This window comes from Cyprinodon tularosa, unplaced genomic scaffold, assembly GCF_016077235.1.
Source record: "Cyprinodon tularosa strain WSP-4 unplaced genomic scaffold, ASM1607723v1 ctg290, whole genome shotgun sequence".
Lineage (NCBI taxonomy): Eukaryota > Metazoa > Chordata > Actinopteri > Cyprinodontiformes > Cyprinodontidae > Cyprinodon > Cyprinodon tularosa.
This window is the reverse complement of record NW_024038997.1, coordinates 1,242,979-1,259,114: the sequence shown is the minus strand read 5'-3', so window position 1 is coordinate 1,259,114 and position 16,136 is coordinate 1,242,979. Positions and strand designations below refer to the sequence as shown.

Below are 16,136 nucleotides of genomic sequence, written 5' to 3'. Positions count from 1 at the left end.
AATACATTCTAAAGGATTATCTTTAAATCATTGTCAGAATTGGTAAAGTTTCCAATGTAGTTATTCAGAAATTGTCAATAACTGTTTTGATATTTTGCTGTTTTTCACTGTCTCTTCTCTCACGCGCCACATGCTGCTCAGCTGATCGCAATGCTCAGTCCCTTCTCCAAAATGAAGCATAATTTCAAATGATTGCACGTCTCCTTATTGAGAAGGGGAAGAAACCAAAATGTGTGATGCATATTTTAGTTTAAGTATACCTTTATTTATTCCTATATAGGATGATTATTTGTCTTTATGCTCCTCAAATTATTCATTTTGTAAGTCACAACATAGATATCTGCTCCTATCCTTCCTAGTTTTCTTCTAAACCGGAAATATTTACAAAACAAGTCACGTGGCTTTCTGACACACGGAAAAAATGCTGCTGATTAGCAGAGCACAGCAACTGACATCAGAGAGGAAATAAACTGCATTTTCCTTCACCCTGCACAACCAGGGAAACCTTGGGTAACTTCCTCTCTTCACCAGGAGTCTGATTAAAAGCACCTTAAATCCTTCTTGATTGATCTCTGCTAAAATCAGCAGAGCTGTCCAAGCTTATATGCTCTAATTTGCGCATTTGTGCATGCAGACTGGAAAAACTGGTGAGAGGAGCCAGCTCTGTGATTGACAAGAAGCGGGGGCTCTCTGAGGACGGTGGCAGAGACAAGGATACTTAACAAACTGCTGGACATTATGGACAATGCCAGCCACCCTCTGCACGCTGTCTTCACCACTGGAGCCTGATGAGTGGGAGATAGCTCCTTCATAAATGTAGGACCAAGATACTGCTGACTCCTTTTTTCCTCAAGCCATCAAGCTGTACAGCTCCTCACTTGGGGGGAGGAGAAGGTGATAGGAAGAAGAACAAGGATCAGCACCTCCCTCCTTGGACACCTTGTGCAAAACATTACTTACTGTCACTTGTGCAATATTCTTCTCTCTCACTGTAAAATAATACATGCCAACTACTGTGTAGCCTCTGTCATTTTTTCATTTATAAGGTCAGTACATCTCTGCAGTGCAAGTGCAATAATCCAAGTCAACTGTGTAGTCTTCCCTTAGCTCTCTGCTGTGTTGTGCAGATATTTTTGTATCTAAAGGAAACATGTTCCAGGACATTGCAACTTTTCTAATGCTTTTTTTTTGTACTATATACACTCTATACACTTTTATTTTTATCTTTAATGGCATCTTGCTTTAACTCTGTGCACTCTATATAAGCTACTGGAACCAGAATCTCCCTGAAGGAGTAATCCCAGGGGATTAATAAAGTTGATTTGTATAAATAATATGTTTTAATATAGGAGTAATACACGCCTTAATTCAAAATGGTTAAAAGTATCATTGTAAAAAAAAAAGACTTTGGCAAACCAATTTTCAAAGTGAATTCAGGTGAAATATTCCGCCCATAAAAGATTAAGCATGAAAGGGACCACGTGACCGTATGAAACATTACAATAAACCTGTGGATGTTTTATTTTCTTTTTATTAATGAAATAATTAATAAAATTGGTGTTCTTTCGCTGTAAAAGTTTGCGGTATATTAATGAATTTGGGTTTGAGGCGCGAAAGTTTAGAGATTTGCGTCATGCGTAATTTACTAACCTTCCCCTAATGGTTTATTATACATATTACTTAGAAGCAGGTGATATTTAATGTTCGTCTCTGTGGATTTATTGGGCTGCTCCTCCGTGGGACACATGCAGACTCAGCGCTGCTTTGACAGTGACCTGAAATAACTTCCTGCCGAGGTCGGTTGAGGTAACGATCGCCACACTCCTGCGTCATTTAGTCTGAATTCCATTGAAACCTCACAGGAGCTAACTGCACCGGCTCACACTTCATCTACTTTTCATTATTTGACTTCTTTTGGAATGAAATAATCAGATAAACGGACTTACCACCGACTGGTGTCGCAGACCGCTCTCCGCTGTGTTCAGGCACCCTGTTTTTTGAAAACGAAACCATACAGGGTTAGGGTTAGACATTTTTGGTTTCGTTTTGAACTCTGCCAACATGGACGTCTACAGGAACAGAGTCACGTTTAACTTATTATACGATATTTGGGTTTTAATTAGACATTCGGGGACACTGAGGGTTTTGTAGTGGATAAATGCGTTATGCTCAATAGATTTTATCCAGCTGCGTGAGACTGGACTGGAGTCCAGCCTGTGCAGTATACAGGAACCGCCATCTCTCATGGCGCTGCGGCAGGACGCACAACAGCACAGAGAGCAATGGCTGAGCCGAAGGAATCAAATACTTTAATAAGGATGGCCAGGCAATAATGTACACTGAGGGGTGTGGGCGAAAACGGATTGGCACCAGAACCTTATGGTCAATCTACACTGTTTCAACAGGAACAAGCACAACATCCATATTTCTGAATAAAAACAAACCAGTTTCCAAATATGGAGGACCAATCCTGCCACAATTAAAAATAAATACAGATGTTAAATGCTCCAAAAAATAAATAATACAATAAATAAATGTAGGTAGAAATTAAATTGTAGGGTGAGACATAGAATGTATATCTCTCTTTTAATTAGCTTCTTTATTTATTTGCCTTCGTGATAATTACCTTATTTATTTATAGTGCACTATAATCTTCAACTTTATTTTTTTTTTTAAGTATTTATTTATGTGCATGTTATAATATTTTTGTCTGTATTATTCTTTCTTTGTATTTTTTTACCCTAGTTATTTCTTCCATGCTATTTATTTCTGCTTGTCGTCTTTACATTTCTGTATGCATTTCTGCTTCATTATGCAAATTAGGCTTCAATATGCAAATTAGCAAGGGGTGTGTCATTGGGGGTCACTTCCCCGAGTCCCCCAATGACCATGGGTACCACTGATTTCCCACTTCAACCTTGGGGTTTCCAGCCCATACTCTGCACCGATGTTCCTGTACAGTACCTCGATGTAAGCTTTCGCTGCCAGTATCTTACACCCTGCAATTATGTGCTGGATTGTCTCAGGGACCTCTTTGTCCCCTCAGACATTCTTTGCACCTGGGGTCTTGTCTGGTGTGGTTGATCCGGGCCTCTGTTGCTCTGGTGCCCAGGGCCTGCTCCTGTGCAGCCATGATGAGTGCCTCTGCAGTGTCTTTCAGTCCGGCTTTGTCTAGCCATTGGTAGGATTTCCTGATATCTTCCACTTCAGCTATGTTTCGGTGGTACATCCCTTGTAGGGGCTTATCCTCCCATGATGGAACCTCTAGCACCTGTCTTCTGTTGCCCATTGTCTGAGACATTCACTGAGGATGTCGTCTGTTGGAGCCTTGTCATGCTCACTACACCTCGCCCTCCCCATATATATATATATATATATATATATATATATATATATATATATATATATATATATATATATATATATATATATATATATACATATACATTTTATTTATGTAAAGGCTTTGAAAAGAATAGCCTCCTTCTTCATGCGCATGTATATGTATATAATATATATTTCCCACATTAACTGAAATAAAAAGAAAAAAAAGCTCACATTTGGCAATAATAATAACAAATCCCTTCAAAGAGTTTTAAAAAAGAGTTTTGGAATAAGTAGACACATTTATCAGGACAAAATCACTTTAGTCAAACACAACATAAATTTACCATTCATTATGATTTAACAAAAATTCTTAACAGAAATAAAACATTAACATTCCAATGAATAAATTGCTAAATCATTTCTTTGCTCTCTTTTGTAAATCAGATTACAAAACTATTCCTCTATAAATCTCATAGATACTATTTATTACAGTACAATCTTTAAAATATCACTTAATAATATATAAATAAGATATATATATATATATAACAATATCAAAATGTATTATTAGAAAACTTTGTGTTTATCATTTTAATATTTAAATGCAATATATATAACTGCATGTATATATTTCATCCAGTTTGACTTCAGTTTAAATAGTTTTTAATCGGAATAAATATTTGTAATTTAACTGAAAGGTCAATAAATAATTTGTTTTAGTATTTCAAGGGGTTGTGATGTGTAATAGATTATTGTGATATTATCTTTGACTTTTCTTAAATGTGATTAAAATGAGATCTGAGGTGCCTCCTATTCATTCTGACAGCAGCTGTCTGATTATGGTCTGACCCAAGATGGCCGCCCTATAGGCACGTCGGCCTCGCTTGGTAGAGGCGGGGGGGGTGTTTTGCTGCATGCGGTGCTGTGTTCAACAGTGCACAAATAACCATACATGCCTGCAATAACATTTATGCGCTCTTTCAATTACTATATGCAAGGTTGTGATTAACTATTTCACTATTGTGATTGCTTAATACACTCTTGTGGTTTTTGGTAGGAATTTGACACCATACAGGTGGACAATTCTGTAGAATTGGTTACTCTCATGAAATGTTGGCATCTGTTGGTCCTACAAGAAAGGCTAATTTGGGGCTGTTCAATTCTGTAGACGCTGATGTCATTGTGAAATCTGCAGCATTGGGTTGAACATGTTGCCCCAAAGTGTGGGGCCATACCGGGCAGGTTTACAAAGCAGTTGATCTCTACAGGGAACTTACCTGAGGAACAGGAACTCCAAAGATACAGTGATAGACTTCATTCAGTTGGTACAGTGCTGTTTTATTGTCATGGTCAGAAACCTTTAAAGCTACAGTGTGTAACTTTTAGCGACATCTAACGTCCAGACTGCAGACTGCAGCAACACGAACATCTCCCCCCCACCGCTTCTCCCCCCAAACAGTACGGCGAGCGTTACGGGACAAAATGTCTTCCAACACGTCCGCATCACCTACCTTCTCAAGTGATGAGGTTTGTTTACATAGATAATTTTACAGATAGTATTTCATTAGTCTGTGTAGGGTATAGATTTCATGTAGACTTAAGATAATAAATATACCCGTTATTTTTTCTACATCGTTGTGACGTTTTTGGCAATCTCGCAATCGCTAGTTTGTTGGCTCTGCGCTGCCGTAGCACAAAGATGTCTGCCTCCATGGCTGCGAGACCCGCTCCTATGTAATTATAAATAACGAATTCTAAGGCAACGCAAATATTAAGGTTAAGAGGCTGAGCTCGTAGATGATGATAAATAACATAGTTATGTATAATATATTACATTTCTGACTGTATATCCCTGTAATTATTACACAATGTAGCTTTAAGGTAATGTATTAATAGCAAACAGTTGCCACTTGGTGGCAGCAAAGACCACTCATGATTCACAGCAGAAAAGGCAAACTCCTCAAACATACAGTAACCAAGCCTTGGCAACAACTGAGTTAAGTTCACTTAGGTATACAAACATCAGGATATTCTATAAAGAAAATATTTTTGAGTAGCTAGACAGGTACCAATGTGTGACATTCACATACATGAATTCATGAAACTAAATCCATCCATCCTTTTCTCCTGTTTATTCCATGGGGCCAGTGCCTATCTCAGGCAACCTATGGGAAAAAGGCGTTATACACCCAGGACAGATCGCCAGTCTGTTGCAGGGCAACACAGAGACATACAACCATGCACACACCTGACACCTAAGGACAATTTAGAGAAGCCAGTTAACCTAACAGTCATGTTTTTGGACTGTGGGAGGAAGCCGGAGTACCCAGGGAGAACCCACCCATGCAGAGGGAGAACATGCAACTCCATGCAGAAAGACCCCAGAGCTGGGAATCAGAACTTTCTTGCTGCAAGGCAACAGTGCTACTCAATGTGCCACAGTGCATCTCAAAAATGTAATTATAGGTGGAATGAAAAATAAAAAATTTTAAACTTTCTATGTTGTTCAGATAATAATGTCAAACAATGATTGAGATTATCTAGGTAAAAATCCCATACAGCTGAGTGCTCCCATTGTTATAAATCTAAATACATGCATAGGTCAATAATGTGGGAATGGAAAGAAAAAGTATTCATATCTATTAGATATGCAGGTTCCTGCTCCATAAGCGGCTGAGCTTTAATCTGATCCGCAGCTTAGATCAGCAGGCCGTGCCACTTAGCAACGGGCTGACGGACCGAGCGTACCATCAAGGTCCAGTGCTCGTCTTCTGAGTGTCTGTCCTTCTTTACACTCAGCTGTCCGAGCAGACATTTGGAGGATCTGCCAGTTGCCAGGGTCTCGTAAACCCAGACTAAGATTTTAGTCTGCTCCAGAGGGAAGTCTGGCAGGGTGAACATGAGGACCTCATTGAAGACGGTGACCGGGCTGCGGGGGACTGCAGAAGTCTTCTGATACCTCATTTTGCTCTGATTGTACTGAATACTGATCCTGGCATACAGAGCTGTATAAGACATACACATAAAGTGAGTAGAGGTGTAGGAAATCTCTGTTCTGTTTTAGGTGTCAGAATTACCTGTAGCAGAGAATATCTCAGTGATGGCTGTTCGGACCTTCAACAGGCCAATCTCAAGCCTCTGAGAGGTTGGGAGATACTTTAATGACAGCAGTACTTCACCAACGAGATCCTGCACAGAGAGAGATTTAATTTCCCCCACTGGTCATAAGGGAATTTTATTTTTTATCCTCAAACTAGCCTTTCTGTGATTAAGTGCCTGGATTAACCTTACCTTCTGTGGTATCTGGAGATCTTCTTGTAGCTCTAGAGGGTAGGAGATGTTTAGCTGACCCAGAGGAACCCTGACCTCTCCAAGCACTGTGTGTCTGGAAAACTTATCAAAGTCCCTCACCTGATACAGACACATAAGCAACAAATCAGTTGTAAATTTGAATTCATTTCATCAGTTTGGATGTCATCTTCATCTGTCATTCTTTGAATATTTTTTTTTGGTCCAATCATATTGTTAATTAAGAAGTCTTTGTGTGCTGCAGCACCTCCATCCTAAGGGTGATGTGACGAAGCGTGTCCCTTTTCTCTGGCAGAATGCAGCTAAACTGATCTCCATACAAAGGGTTGCAGCTGCCTTTCACAACGCGAGTGCGCCACTCCTGCAGCACTGTCCACAGCACAGGTGCCGTTGCTTGACCCTTACAAGATCACAGTTAAACCAACAACATGTCACGTGTGTCTGTTTATAGTGTTGGAAATTGACAGACAGTACATTTTCAGAATTACCTCCTGTTCTTTTAATCCTTCCAGTTCTGTTCCCTCCAATCCAGCACACATGAGGCGGATCTTCACAAATGGCTGCAGGCCAAAGGCCTGGCTGCTGTCCTCCAGCCCCTCCACCTGCAAAACTGTGACCACCAAACGCGCCTGCAGCTGGTCGTAGTAGATAGAGAAGCGGAGTGATCCATGAACCTGATAAAGGACATTTATGATCAAATTAGATTCTGTGATAGTTTTGTATTAACAAAGCATTGTTTTGTAGATGTTTCTCCTCCCTGGAATTGTGTAAAGTTATCTTGAGATGTTCTGAGCTGTGAAGTAAATAAAAAATAGTTGTTTCTGGATCTACTCACACTCCTTATCCCTTAATCTTTATATTCATTTAGTCTCTTAATTATTTATTTTCTATGTTTCCTTACTTCCATTTTTTCTTTATAATGATAATATTGTGATATATTCTGTTTGATTAACTTTTATTATACAATTTTAAGAACTGGTTAGGATCAGATAACATTTTGTTAATAATTCCTCACTGACTTGCATTACAAGGATAGGTGACCTAAGGTTTGTTAGGAGGAAAGCAGTAAGAATGAAAAGATAGTTGGCAGCTTATAGAGACACATCTGAGACTGTTATACTATATAAGATTGGATTTTATAATGGGACAGTCTGTAGTTGGCACGATAAGAAAGATGCATAAAAATTAGTTTAAGTTTTATTCACACCTCCTATTACACCTACGATTAGAAAAAAAAAATGTGACACATTTTTTTTGGCAGCACATGTGGCAGCTCATAACCTCTTGCAGGGCTGATCCCAGTGTTTCTTAAAATCTACTGTAATCATAATTTCTGTGTTTTTATTCAATGCAACCACGCTGTTTCCAATTAGGAGCCACAGTGCTGATGTCTGTTTCCATTGCTCTGCCTCATTTAGGTGAAAGTGTTGAAGTCTAGTTCCACTTGGTGTTGGGTCCCAATAGGGCAGGGATGTCAAAGTCAAATACACCGAGGGCCAAAAAAACAAATCTGCTACAACCGGAGGGCCGAACTGGTTAAATGTTAATTAAAAAATATTGAAATGAACATAGCCTATTGAACCAAGACCTAACACATTGTTGTTGTTTTAAAAAAAAAATATTAATATCAATATTATTAACAAACTTTTATCATATTAATAAACCTATAAAGATTAATACATAAATGAAAAGGCATGCATTAAAAACCGAAAACGCATTACTGTGCTGCTCTATGATCCTACGGACAACTGCTTTCAGAAAACAGGGGAAAATATGATTGTGTTTTTCTTTTATCTATATTTTTTTTGCTGTGCTTTGCATGTTTGGATTGTTTTGGTTTTTGATTTCCCCCCTTTAGCAATCCAAGCACACTGAGCTGAAGCTGAGCTATCTAATGGCCAATTTATGCTTCAGACGCATATCCTCTGTAATTGTCAAATCTGTCTCTATGTGTGACCACGTCCCACGCTTAAAGGTTCTCCACTGCCGTCGCGCACCTCAAAAAAACCCTGACTACGTGTCAGAAGATCGCCAACCTGCGCAGACCTCAAGGGGAAGTGCGCAGAGAAAAAGCAGCGGTGATTGGTCCTTGGTATGTATTTCTGGCTGTCTGTGTGGTCGTCCTTCTCTATTCGGTGCCGGAGTGTTTAAAAACCGAGGAACAACTACAATGGACAACTACGACTAAAGGTTAATCGATCTTTTTGCCAACTCCATTAGCAGCACCTGTTCCACTTAGATTTCTAGCAACTCTAGATCCTTCTCTGTGACCGTGATATCTTGAAGACGCGCATTTGTTGTTTTGGAAGATAAAAACTCCTGCTAGTGCCGCCAAAGTTCTCACATTTCTCGAATAGGCTCCCCCTAGCGCTTTGCCAGGAGCTGCTGTGTGTCCCTAGAAATTCCCGACCGATGGTGCAGAAGCATAACAGCAAAACTGGTTCACGACCAGACCCAAGCGACATTTGATGCGTGCGGTTTCAGTAACACGGAGCACAGTAACTCCGCTGCACAAATTCTGCGCGCAGGTGTCAGCAGAGGCTGATTAAAGCCAAAATAAAAGGAGCCTGGATGGAAGGAGAGGGGAGATGATCCTGCAAGTGATAGAGACGGACACGCTGCTGAGCAAGGGGCAGGTGGGATCCGAACGCCAAGCACAGAACACCACGAGGTGAACAGACGGCACAGTCAGGGCAGAGGTCTGCGCCTGCAGTAGCGCTCCATCTTGATCAGAGTATCGGTAGGAAATAGGTCCTCCGACAGAGTCTTAGTGCAGGGATGCTGGCGGTTTCCTGCATCTTTCCTTTAACTAGATCGGTCTGAAAAGCGGTCACAATCATGTTTTCCCCTGGGAATGTAGTGTTGGTGCGGTTCTGTTTCACGCAATGCAATGCAACGGTAGCCTGCAAAGTCACAGCTGCGGCAAAAGTGGCCATGGTTCTAATGGTAATTAAATATCATCCAGGGGCCCATGGATAAACAATTTGCAGGCCAGATCTGGCCCACAGGCCTTGACTTTGACACATGTGCAATAGAGGATGTTTTAACATTATGGAATCTCTTCATGGCACAAAAAAAGTTGGGAGGAGAAGCGGAGGCATCTGATCCCAAACAAGTTATGTTTCTGCCTGGTATCTTACCAATTGTACATAAGGACTTTAAAAAGGGACCAAACCAATAAAATAATTTCAGATAATGTGCAAAATGCGACCCTTTTTATGAAGGAACATTTTTCAGTGTAGAGACGGATCTTAAAAAGATTAAGAATGAAATGTTATTTTTTTCCTGTATCTATTACCTTCCTACTGGTTTCATGCTCTCCTATGCCACGCTCTCCTTGGCTGGGTTCTGATGGAAATGATGCCTGGGACAAACAGCGACTCAGTCTGCGAGCTTCAGAGCTCACATCCTCCACCTGCAGACATAAGTTTGGCTTGAAATACTGATACCAGCTTTACTTATATATAAAATCTTTCAGACGTACTCATGAATCTTCCCTATAACGGATAACAATCTGCACTGATTTACAAAACTATAATGTCCTTTATATTTAATCACATTAAGACTACAAACTTGAAGGTACTTCACTGAGGGTTTTATGATTTATTCAATAGTTAGGAACCAGTCAAAGCCCAGACACAAATCCAATTAAAGATTTGTAGGAATGAGCGGGGTTCCTCAGCCGGACTCATGCTGCAACCAGGCTGAAGTCTCCAAGGTGGTCAAAAAACTCCATGGTGGTAAGATTTTGGTTGTGGATGAGATCCGCCCAGAGTATCTCAGGTATGTTATGGATGTTATTAGGCTGTAATTCCCAGTTTACAGACCTATTGAATGTTGAGTGGCAATCTGGGACAATGCCCCTGGACTGGCAGACTGGGGTGTCACTACGATGTGTTCCAACTGCAGGGATATCACACTTCTCAGCCTCCGTGGAAAGGGTGCCAGGGTGCTGGAGAGGAAAATCCACCTGATTGACGAACCCCAGCTTCAGGAGGGATAGTGTGGTTCCAGTCCTGGCCATGGCACAATGGACCAGCACTACACCTTGTGTAGAAATTGACCTTGTGTTTTAATGTTTAGCCACAATCTTACTGCTAGTATTCAGTTACGAAGATCAGCAGACTATCCAAATAACTGTTGGAGTGAAGTCAAAAACACCTGACATGGAAGTGAGCACCGCACAAACACCACACCCATCAGGTGCTTTTCTCAACCCACTTCTCCTCGGGTGTAATTACATTGCTTATGACATATTCACCACCACCTTATGACAAGTGTTTGCTTGGTGTCATTGTGTGACAGATGGAAATGTAAAATAGAAGCATGACCTAAAATATGTCCTAGTATTTTTTATGAAACAGAAATATCTTGGTGTGTTTGATAACTCTAGGTCTACACTTCCCTTTGATGACTAGAATAGATTCTCTCAGTAAAGACCTGATAAAATAGATAGCATCAGATATGCTATCTATCTATCTATCTATCTATCTATCTATCTATCTATCTATCTATCTGTCTGTCTGTCTGTCTGTCTGTCTGTCTGTCTGTCTGTCTGTCTGTCTGTCTGTCTGTCTGTCTGTCTGTCTGTCTATCTATCTATCTATCTATCTATCTATCTATCTATCTATCTATCTATCTATCTATCTGTCTGTCTGTCTATCTGTCTATCTGTCTGTCTATCCGTCTGTCCGTCTGTCCGTCCATCTATCTACCTGTCTAATTTCCTGGGTAAAGTCTCTAATTATGTATCTCTTTTTAAAGTGATATTCCTTAATATGAATCATAATTTACATACAGTACAAGAAATCAATCTATTTATTAGGCTGCTTGGGTTGCATTTACTTGACTTCCAGAAGCTTTATATTATGTTTAAGTCACATTTGGTGAGTTTTCTTCTCACTCTTGAACAGAGGTGGGTAGTGACTAGTTACATTTACTCAGTTACATTTGCTTGAGTAACTATTATTTAAAAAAAACTGTACTTTTAGTAGTTGTTCATCAATTTACTTTTTACTTGAGTAAAAATAGGATCAAGTATCACCACTCTTACTTTAGTAAAATTTCTAGCTACTACATCCATTGAGAGTAACCTCACTTCATAAAAGCAAGCCTGTTCTAAACAAATATGCACAATTGAGAGACACACATTCTTCATACTTTTCATACTAAAGACTTAATCTTTAAAAATTTTTTCCATCTGCTGAGTCTGTCGTGTCATATTGAGATTAAGTGAAAATACGGTAAACAGCATACTGTGACCTATTGTACATACTGTAACTATTGATTTTGTAAATTGTATAACTCAAAAATAAATTGTTATGATCATGGGTACTAAGAAGATCAGTTTCTCGGTACTTGAGTAGGCTTTTTAACCAAATACATGTTTTCTCTTATGTTAGTAATTTCTGTAAAGGCTACATTTTACTTCTAAAAATATAATGATTACCTACCTCTGCTCTTGAATAAGGTTAGAAACCCCTGATGCATGGATGGATGGATGGATGGATGGATGGATGGATGGATGGATGGATGGATGGATGGATGGATGGATGGATGGATGGATGGATGGATGGATGGATGGATGGATGGATGGATGGATGGATGGATGGATGGATGGATGGATGAAACTTTCCAATATACAATTATCTGCTCTGAGCATTGACTAAAAGGCTGCAGATTTTTTTTAAATCCTCTTTATCCAGAATTGAATGCTGGTCATAATAGAGTTGTTTAAAAATTACCGTTGTACTTGGGGGAACTGAGTAGTTTTCAGCTGTTGATGGTTTTTCATCCGAATACAACAGATCCCTGTTCACTGAAACAAAAAGCATAAACAACCTTAAATCAATGAACGTGTTTTCTTGATCGGATAACAGTCCCAACCAGAATAAGCTGCTCAGTGTGACAGAGGGATCCCATCTGACCTGTGTCTTCTTGACTGGGGTATGAGGTGTATGTCTGGGAGAAGCATCTGCAGATCTGCCAGATCAAGATTCCCAGTGCTGCGAGAAGGAGTAGGATAGAGATTCCCAGGATGCAGTACTTGACGGCTTCTGAGAATGGCATCCTGAGCTGTCCGCTGGTTGAAAGCAGCCCCATATCGACTGGAAGCTCCACAAAAGTCAGCATGTCTCTCTGCATCCATGTAGCCTCTGTGCACTCTTTAGAGTGGCGAGAAAGCAGTTTTTTCATTGTTTTGTTATTTTCAAAGGTAACAGATTTTGTAATTTTAAAGCATTTTTGTTTTGTTCTCTAGATAATATTCAGCCTTTTTTATAAACGTGTGATTTTTTTTAATGTTGTTGTTTGTTGATAACATTTGATATGTTTTTAAGTTTTATTGGTTTTGTTTTATATTGTGTGTCTTTGCTTTAATTTCCTGACTCTACTACTTTATATCTGTTTTGTTTCTTCCTCTTCCTGCTCTCAATGAAATCAGATTTGAGTTTGCATCCTACACCACCAGCATTTCTTAGCTCCAACATCAATATTCCGTCAATTTCCTTTTTTAAAATAATTTTAAGCTTTGCTGTGGTTTTATTGTTATCAATGCTTGGCAGTGGCTCCCTTCATTTTGGATGTATGTGTCCTAATAATAATTAAAAGAATATATGTCTTTATTCATTCCTGGCTGTTAAACCAGTGCTAAGTCTTTTGTCTCCCTGATACTAGAATGCAATTTAGTAAAAAGAAAAATAAGAAAGAATAGGTGTAAGGCTGCTGCTTGGTTGTACGCAGAGAATATTATCTCCTATCAGATATGCTATAGTCAAATAACATAACTTGCTAACTTACTATGCAAATCGTGATGGGTTTTAGAAGGAGAATCATCACACAGAGAATTCCAGTATGAATAAAATATATATCATATACACTATATTGCCAAAAGTATTTGCTCACCCATCCAAATTATTGGAATCAGGTGTTCCAATCACTTCCATGGCCACAGGTGTATAAATTCAAGCACCTAGGCATGCAGACTGTTTTTACAAACATTTGTGAAAGAATGGGTCGCTCTCAGGAGCTCAGTGAATTCCAGCGTGGAACTGTGATAGGATGCCACCTGTGCAACAAATCCAGTCGTGAAATTTCCTCGCTCCTAAATATTCCACAGTCAACTGTCAGCTGTATTATAAGAAAATGGAAGTGTTTGGGAACGACAGCAACTCAGCCACGAAGTGGTAGGCCACGTAAACTGACGGAGCGGGGTCAGCGGATGCTGACGCGCATAGTGCGAAGAGGTCGCCAACTTTCTGCAGAGTCAATCACTACAGACCTCGAAACTTCATGTGGCCTTCAGATTAGCTCAAGAACAGTGCGCAGAGAGCTTCATGGAATGGGTTTCCATGGTCGAGCAGCTGCATCCAAGCCATACATCACCAAGTGCAATGCAAAGCGTCGGATGCGGTGGTGTAAAGCACGCCGCCACTGGACTCTAGAGCAGTGGAGACGCGTTCTCTGGAGTGACGAATCGCGCTTCTCCATCTGGCAATCTGATGGACGGGTCTGGGTTTGGCGGTTGCCAGGAGAACGGTACTTGTCTGACTGCATTGTGCCAAGTGTAAAGTTTGGTGGAGGGGGGATTATGGTGTGGGGTTGTTTTTCAGGAGCTGGGCTTGGCCCCTTAGTTCCAGTGAAAGGAACTCTGAATGCTTCAGCATACCAAGACATTTTGGACAATTCCATGCTCCCAACTTTGTGGGAACAGTTTGGAGCTGGCCCCTTCCTCTTCCAACATGACTGTGCACCAGTGCACAAAGCAAGGTCCATAAAGACATGGATGACAGAGTCTGGTGTGGATGAACTTGACTGGCCTGCACAGAGTCCTGACCTCAACCCGATAGAACACCTTTGGGATGAATTAGAGCGGAGACTGAGAGCCAGGCCTTCTCGTCCAACATCAGTGTGCGACCTCACAAATGCGCTTCTGGAAGAATGGTCAAAAATTCCCATAAACACACTCCTAAACCTTGTGGACAGCCTTCCCAGAAGAGTTGAAGCTGTTCTAGCTGCAAAGGGTGGACCGACGTCATATTGAACCCTATGGATTAGGAACGGGATGTCACTTAAGCTCATATGTGAGTCAAGGCAGGTGAGCAAATACTTTTGGCAATATAGTGTATATACATATATATAAAACATTCACCAGAAAATTCACCAAAATATAAACAAGTGTTATGCATTTTTGTTCATACCTGGTAGCTTTTATCTATAACTTTAAGGACATGAACATTTACTTACTAAACATTACATGATCTCACTTCTTCTTTTCTTCCAAAAAAGCTTGTTTCCATGCAATAAATCCATATTTAGAGCTCTTAGTTGTCAGAGAAACAGAACAAGTTTCCTTCAAAGATCAACACAGACTAATGTCATATCACTGAAATATTCCTCCTGCTTTGCAAACTAGACACTCTCCCTCCCTCCCCTTTCTCCCTCCTTTCACACTTAACGCATGACTTCCTGTAGAGCATTCTGGGAAAACAGGTCGGTGAAGATTTTAATTATGTTTTGGTAAACTTATGATCTGAGGTTATGTACCTCTTCATTAGAAAATACATCTGAATCTTTAACGCCGAATCCAAGAATATGAGTTTAGATATGAGCCTAAGGATAATATGGGCTCATATCATAGTAAACTATATGAATCTGCTGTTTTAAGAAAATGTGCATGGTTAAAACAAGCTGGGAACTGGTCTGCATGGATTCAAAAGTTCCAGCCATGCCTAAACATCATGTGTCTATAAGAAACTAAATCCATTTGTAAAGAACCACACAGGCAGAGATCCTTCCTATTGAATATGGCCAAAAAGAAGATTTTTATGTTTTTCAGACTGTCAGTTATCATTGGGATCAAACCCTGCTGAAGGAAGGTATGCAAGACCTATGAGGTAATATACCTAATATAGCCCTGAGTCCCAGCAAAATATATTTAACTAAACAGGTTCCCTGTCTGACAACATTCCCTGTCATGTCATAATCTTCTAGGTTTGGCTTTTTAACTGAGACATGAAGAAGAAACTCTTTGGGTTTCTGTAATCTCTTTGAGAATCAATAAACTGACTTTATGGTGAATTTAGTGGGATTATATGAGAAGATTGACAGCTGTCTTAAATTCATCATTACCTTTGTTAATCTAAAATTATGGATTTAAAATAGTTGGAAATGTATGTAGAGGTCAATCTTATGAATGTGTATTTCAGACAAATAAAAAATAAAAATTTTAAATTAAATGAAAACTAATCATGTCTGGGTTGATTAAAGTTTGGGATTATCAACTAATTTAACAGCGCCACTTAGTGGACAAACATTTTTTTTAATTTAGTGCAGGTAAAATGAAAGTATTTTCTGTCTTTAATTTCAGAAACTAAAACTTATTTAATTGGATTTTGTCACACATATGGTGAGTATTATAATCCTTTATTTAACATCTCAATTGATGATTATATCCTAATTTTTTTTAAGTTTTTTTTTTCATTATCTGTACACTTTAATAA

The 16,136-nt window shown here is 39.6% G+C and overlaps 2 protein-coding genes across 4 annotated transcripts in view; both read right to left on the bottom strand.

The window, feature by feature from the left end:
- The window catches only part of nlrc5 (NLR family, CARD domain containing 5), a 55,139-nt gene extending 52,875 nt beyond the window's left edge, over window positions 1-2,264 (bottom strand). Inside the window, exon 1 of the mRNA XM_038290956.1 lies at window positions 1,947-2,264. The gene's annotated coding sequence lies outside the window, so the exon portion shown is untranslated. The remainder of the gene's footprint in view (window positions 1-1,946) is intronic.
- Window positions 2,265-5,469: 3,205 nt separating this feature from the next.
- On the bottom strand, window positions 5,470-15,050 carry syt19 (synaptotagmin XIX). Of its 3 annotated transcripts, none has more exons than XM_038290945.1 (9): window positions 14,881-15,050; window positions 12,564-12,800; window positions 12,381-12,454; window positions 9,935-10,051; window positions 7,125-7,310; window positions 6,884-7,036; window positions 6,619-6,738; window positions 6,405-6,465; window positions 5,470-6,332 (listed from the first exon to the last, which is right to left on the bottom strand). In XM_038290945.1, exons 1-9 carry the CDS (start codon window positions 14,885-14,887, stop codon window positions 6,025-6,027), a joined length of 1,263 nt encoding a protein of 420 aa, XP_038146873.1. In that variant the 5' UTR covers window positions 14,888-15,050; the 3' UTR covers window positions 5,470-6,024. The 3 variants fall into 3 exon arrangements, with proteins under 3 accessions (XP_038146873.1, XP_038146872.1, XP_038146874.1); XM_038290944.1 differs by having other exon boundaries at window positions 6,405-6,516; window positions 14,881-15,048; XM_038290946.1 differs by lacking the exon at window positions 9,935-10,051 and having other exon boundaries at window positions 6,405-6,516; window positions 14,881-15,049.
- Between the last annotated feature and the right edge of the window lie 1,086 nt (window positions 15,051-16,136).

Bases quoted from the DNA above. Each gene is read 5' to 3' on its own strand.
- syt19 (XM_038290944.1), bottom strand. The intron at 12,455-12,563 runs GTCAGATGGGAT...TTTTTGTTTCAG, and splicing joins CCCCAGTCAAGAAGACACAG to TGAACAGGGATCTGTTGTAT. The intron at 6,517-6,618 runs GTAAGGTTAATC...CTCTCTGTGCAG, and splicing joins ATCTCCAGATACCACAGAAG to GATCTCGTTGGTGAAGTACT.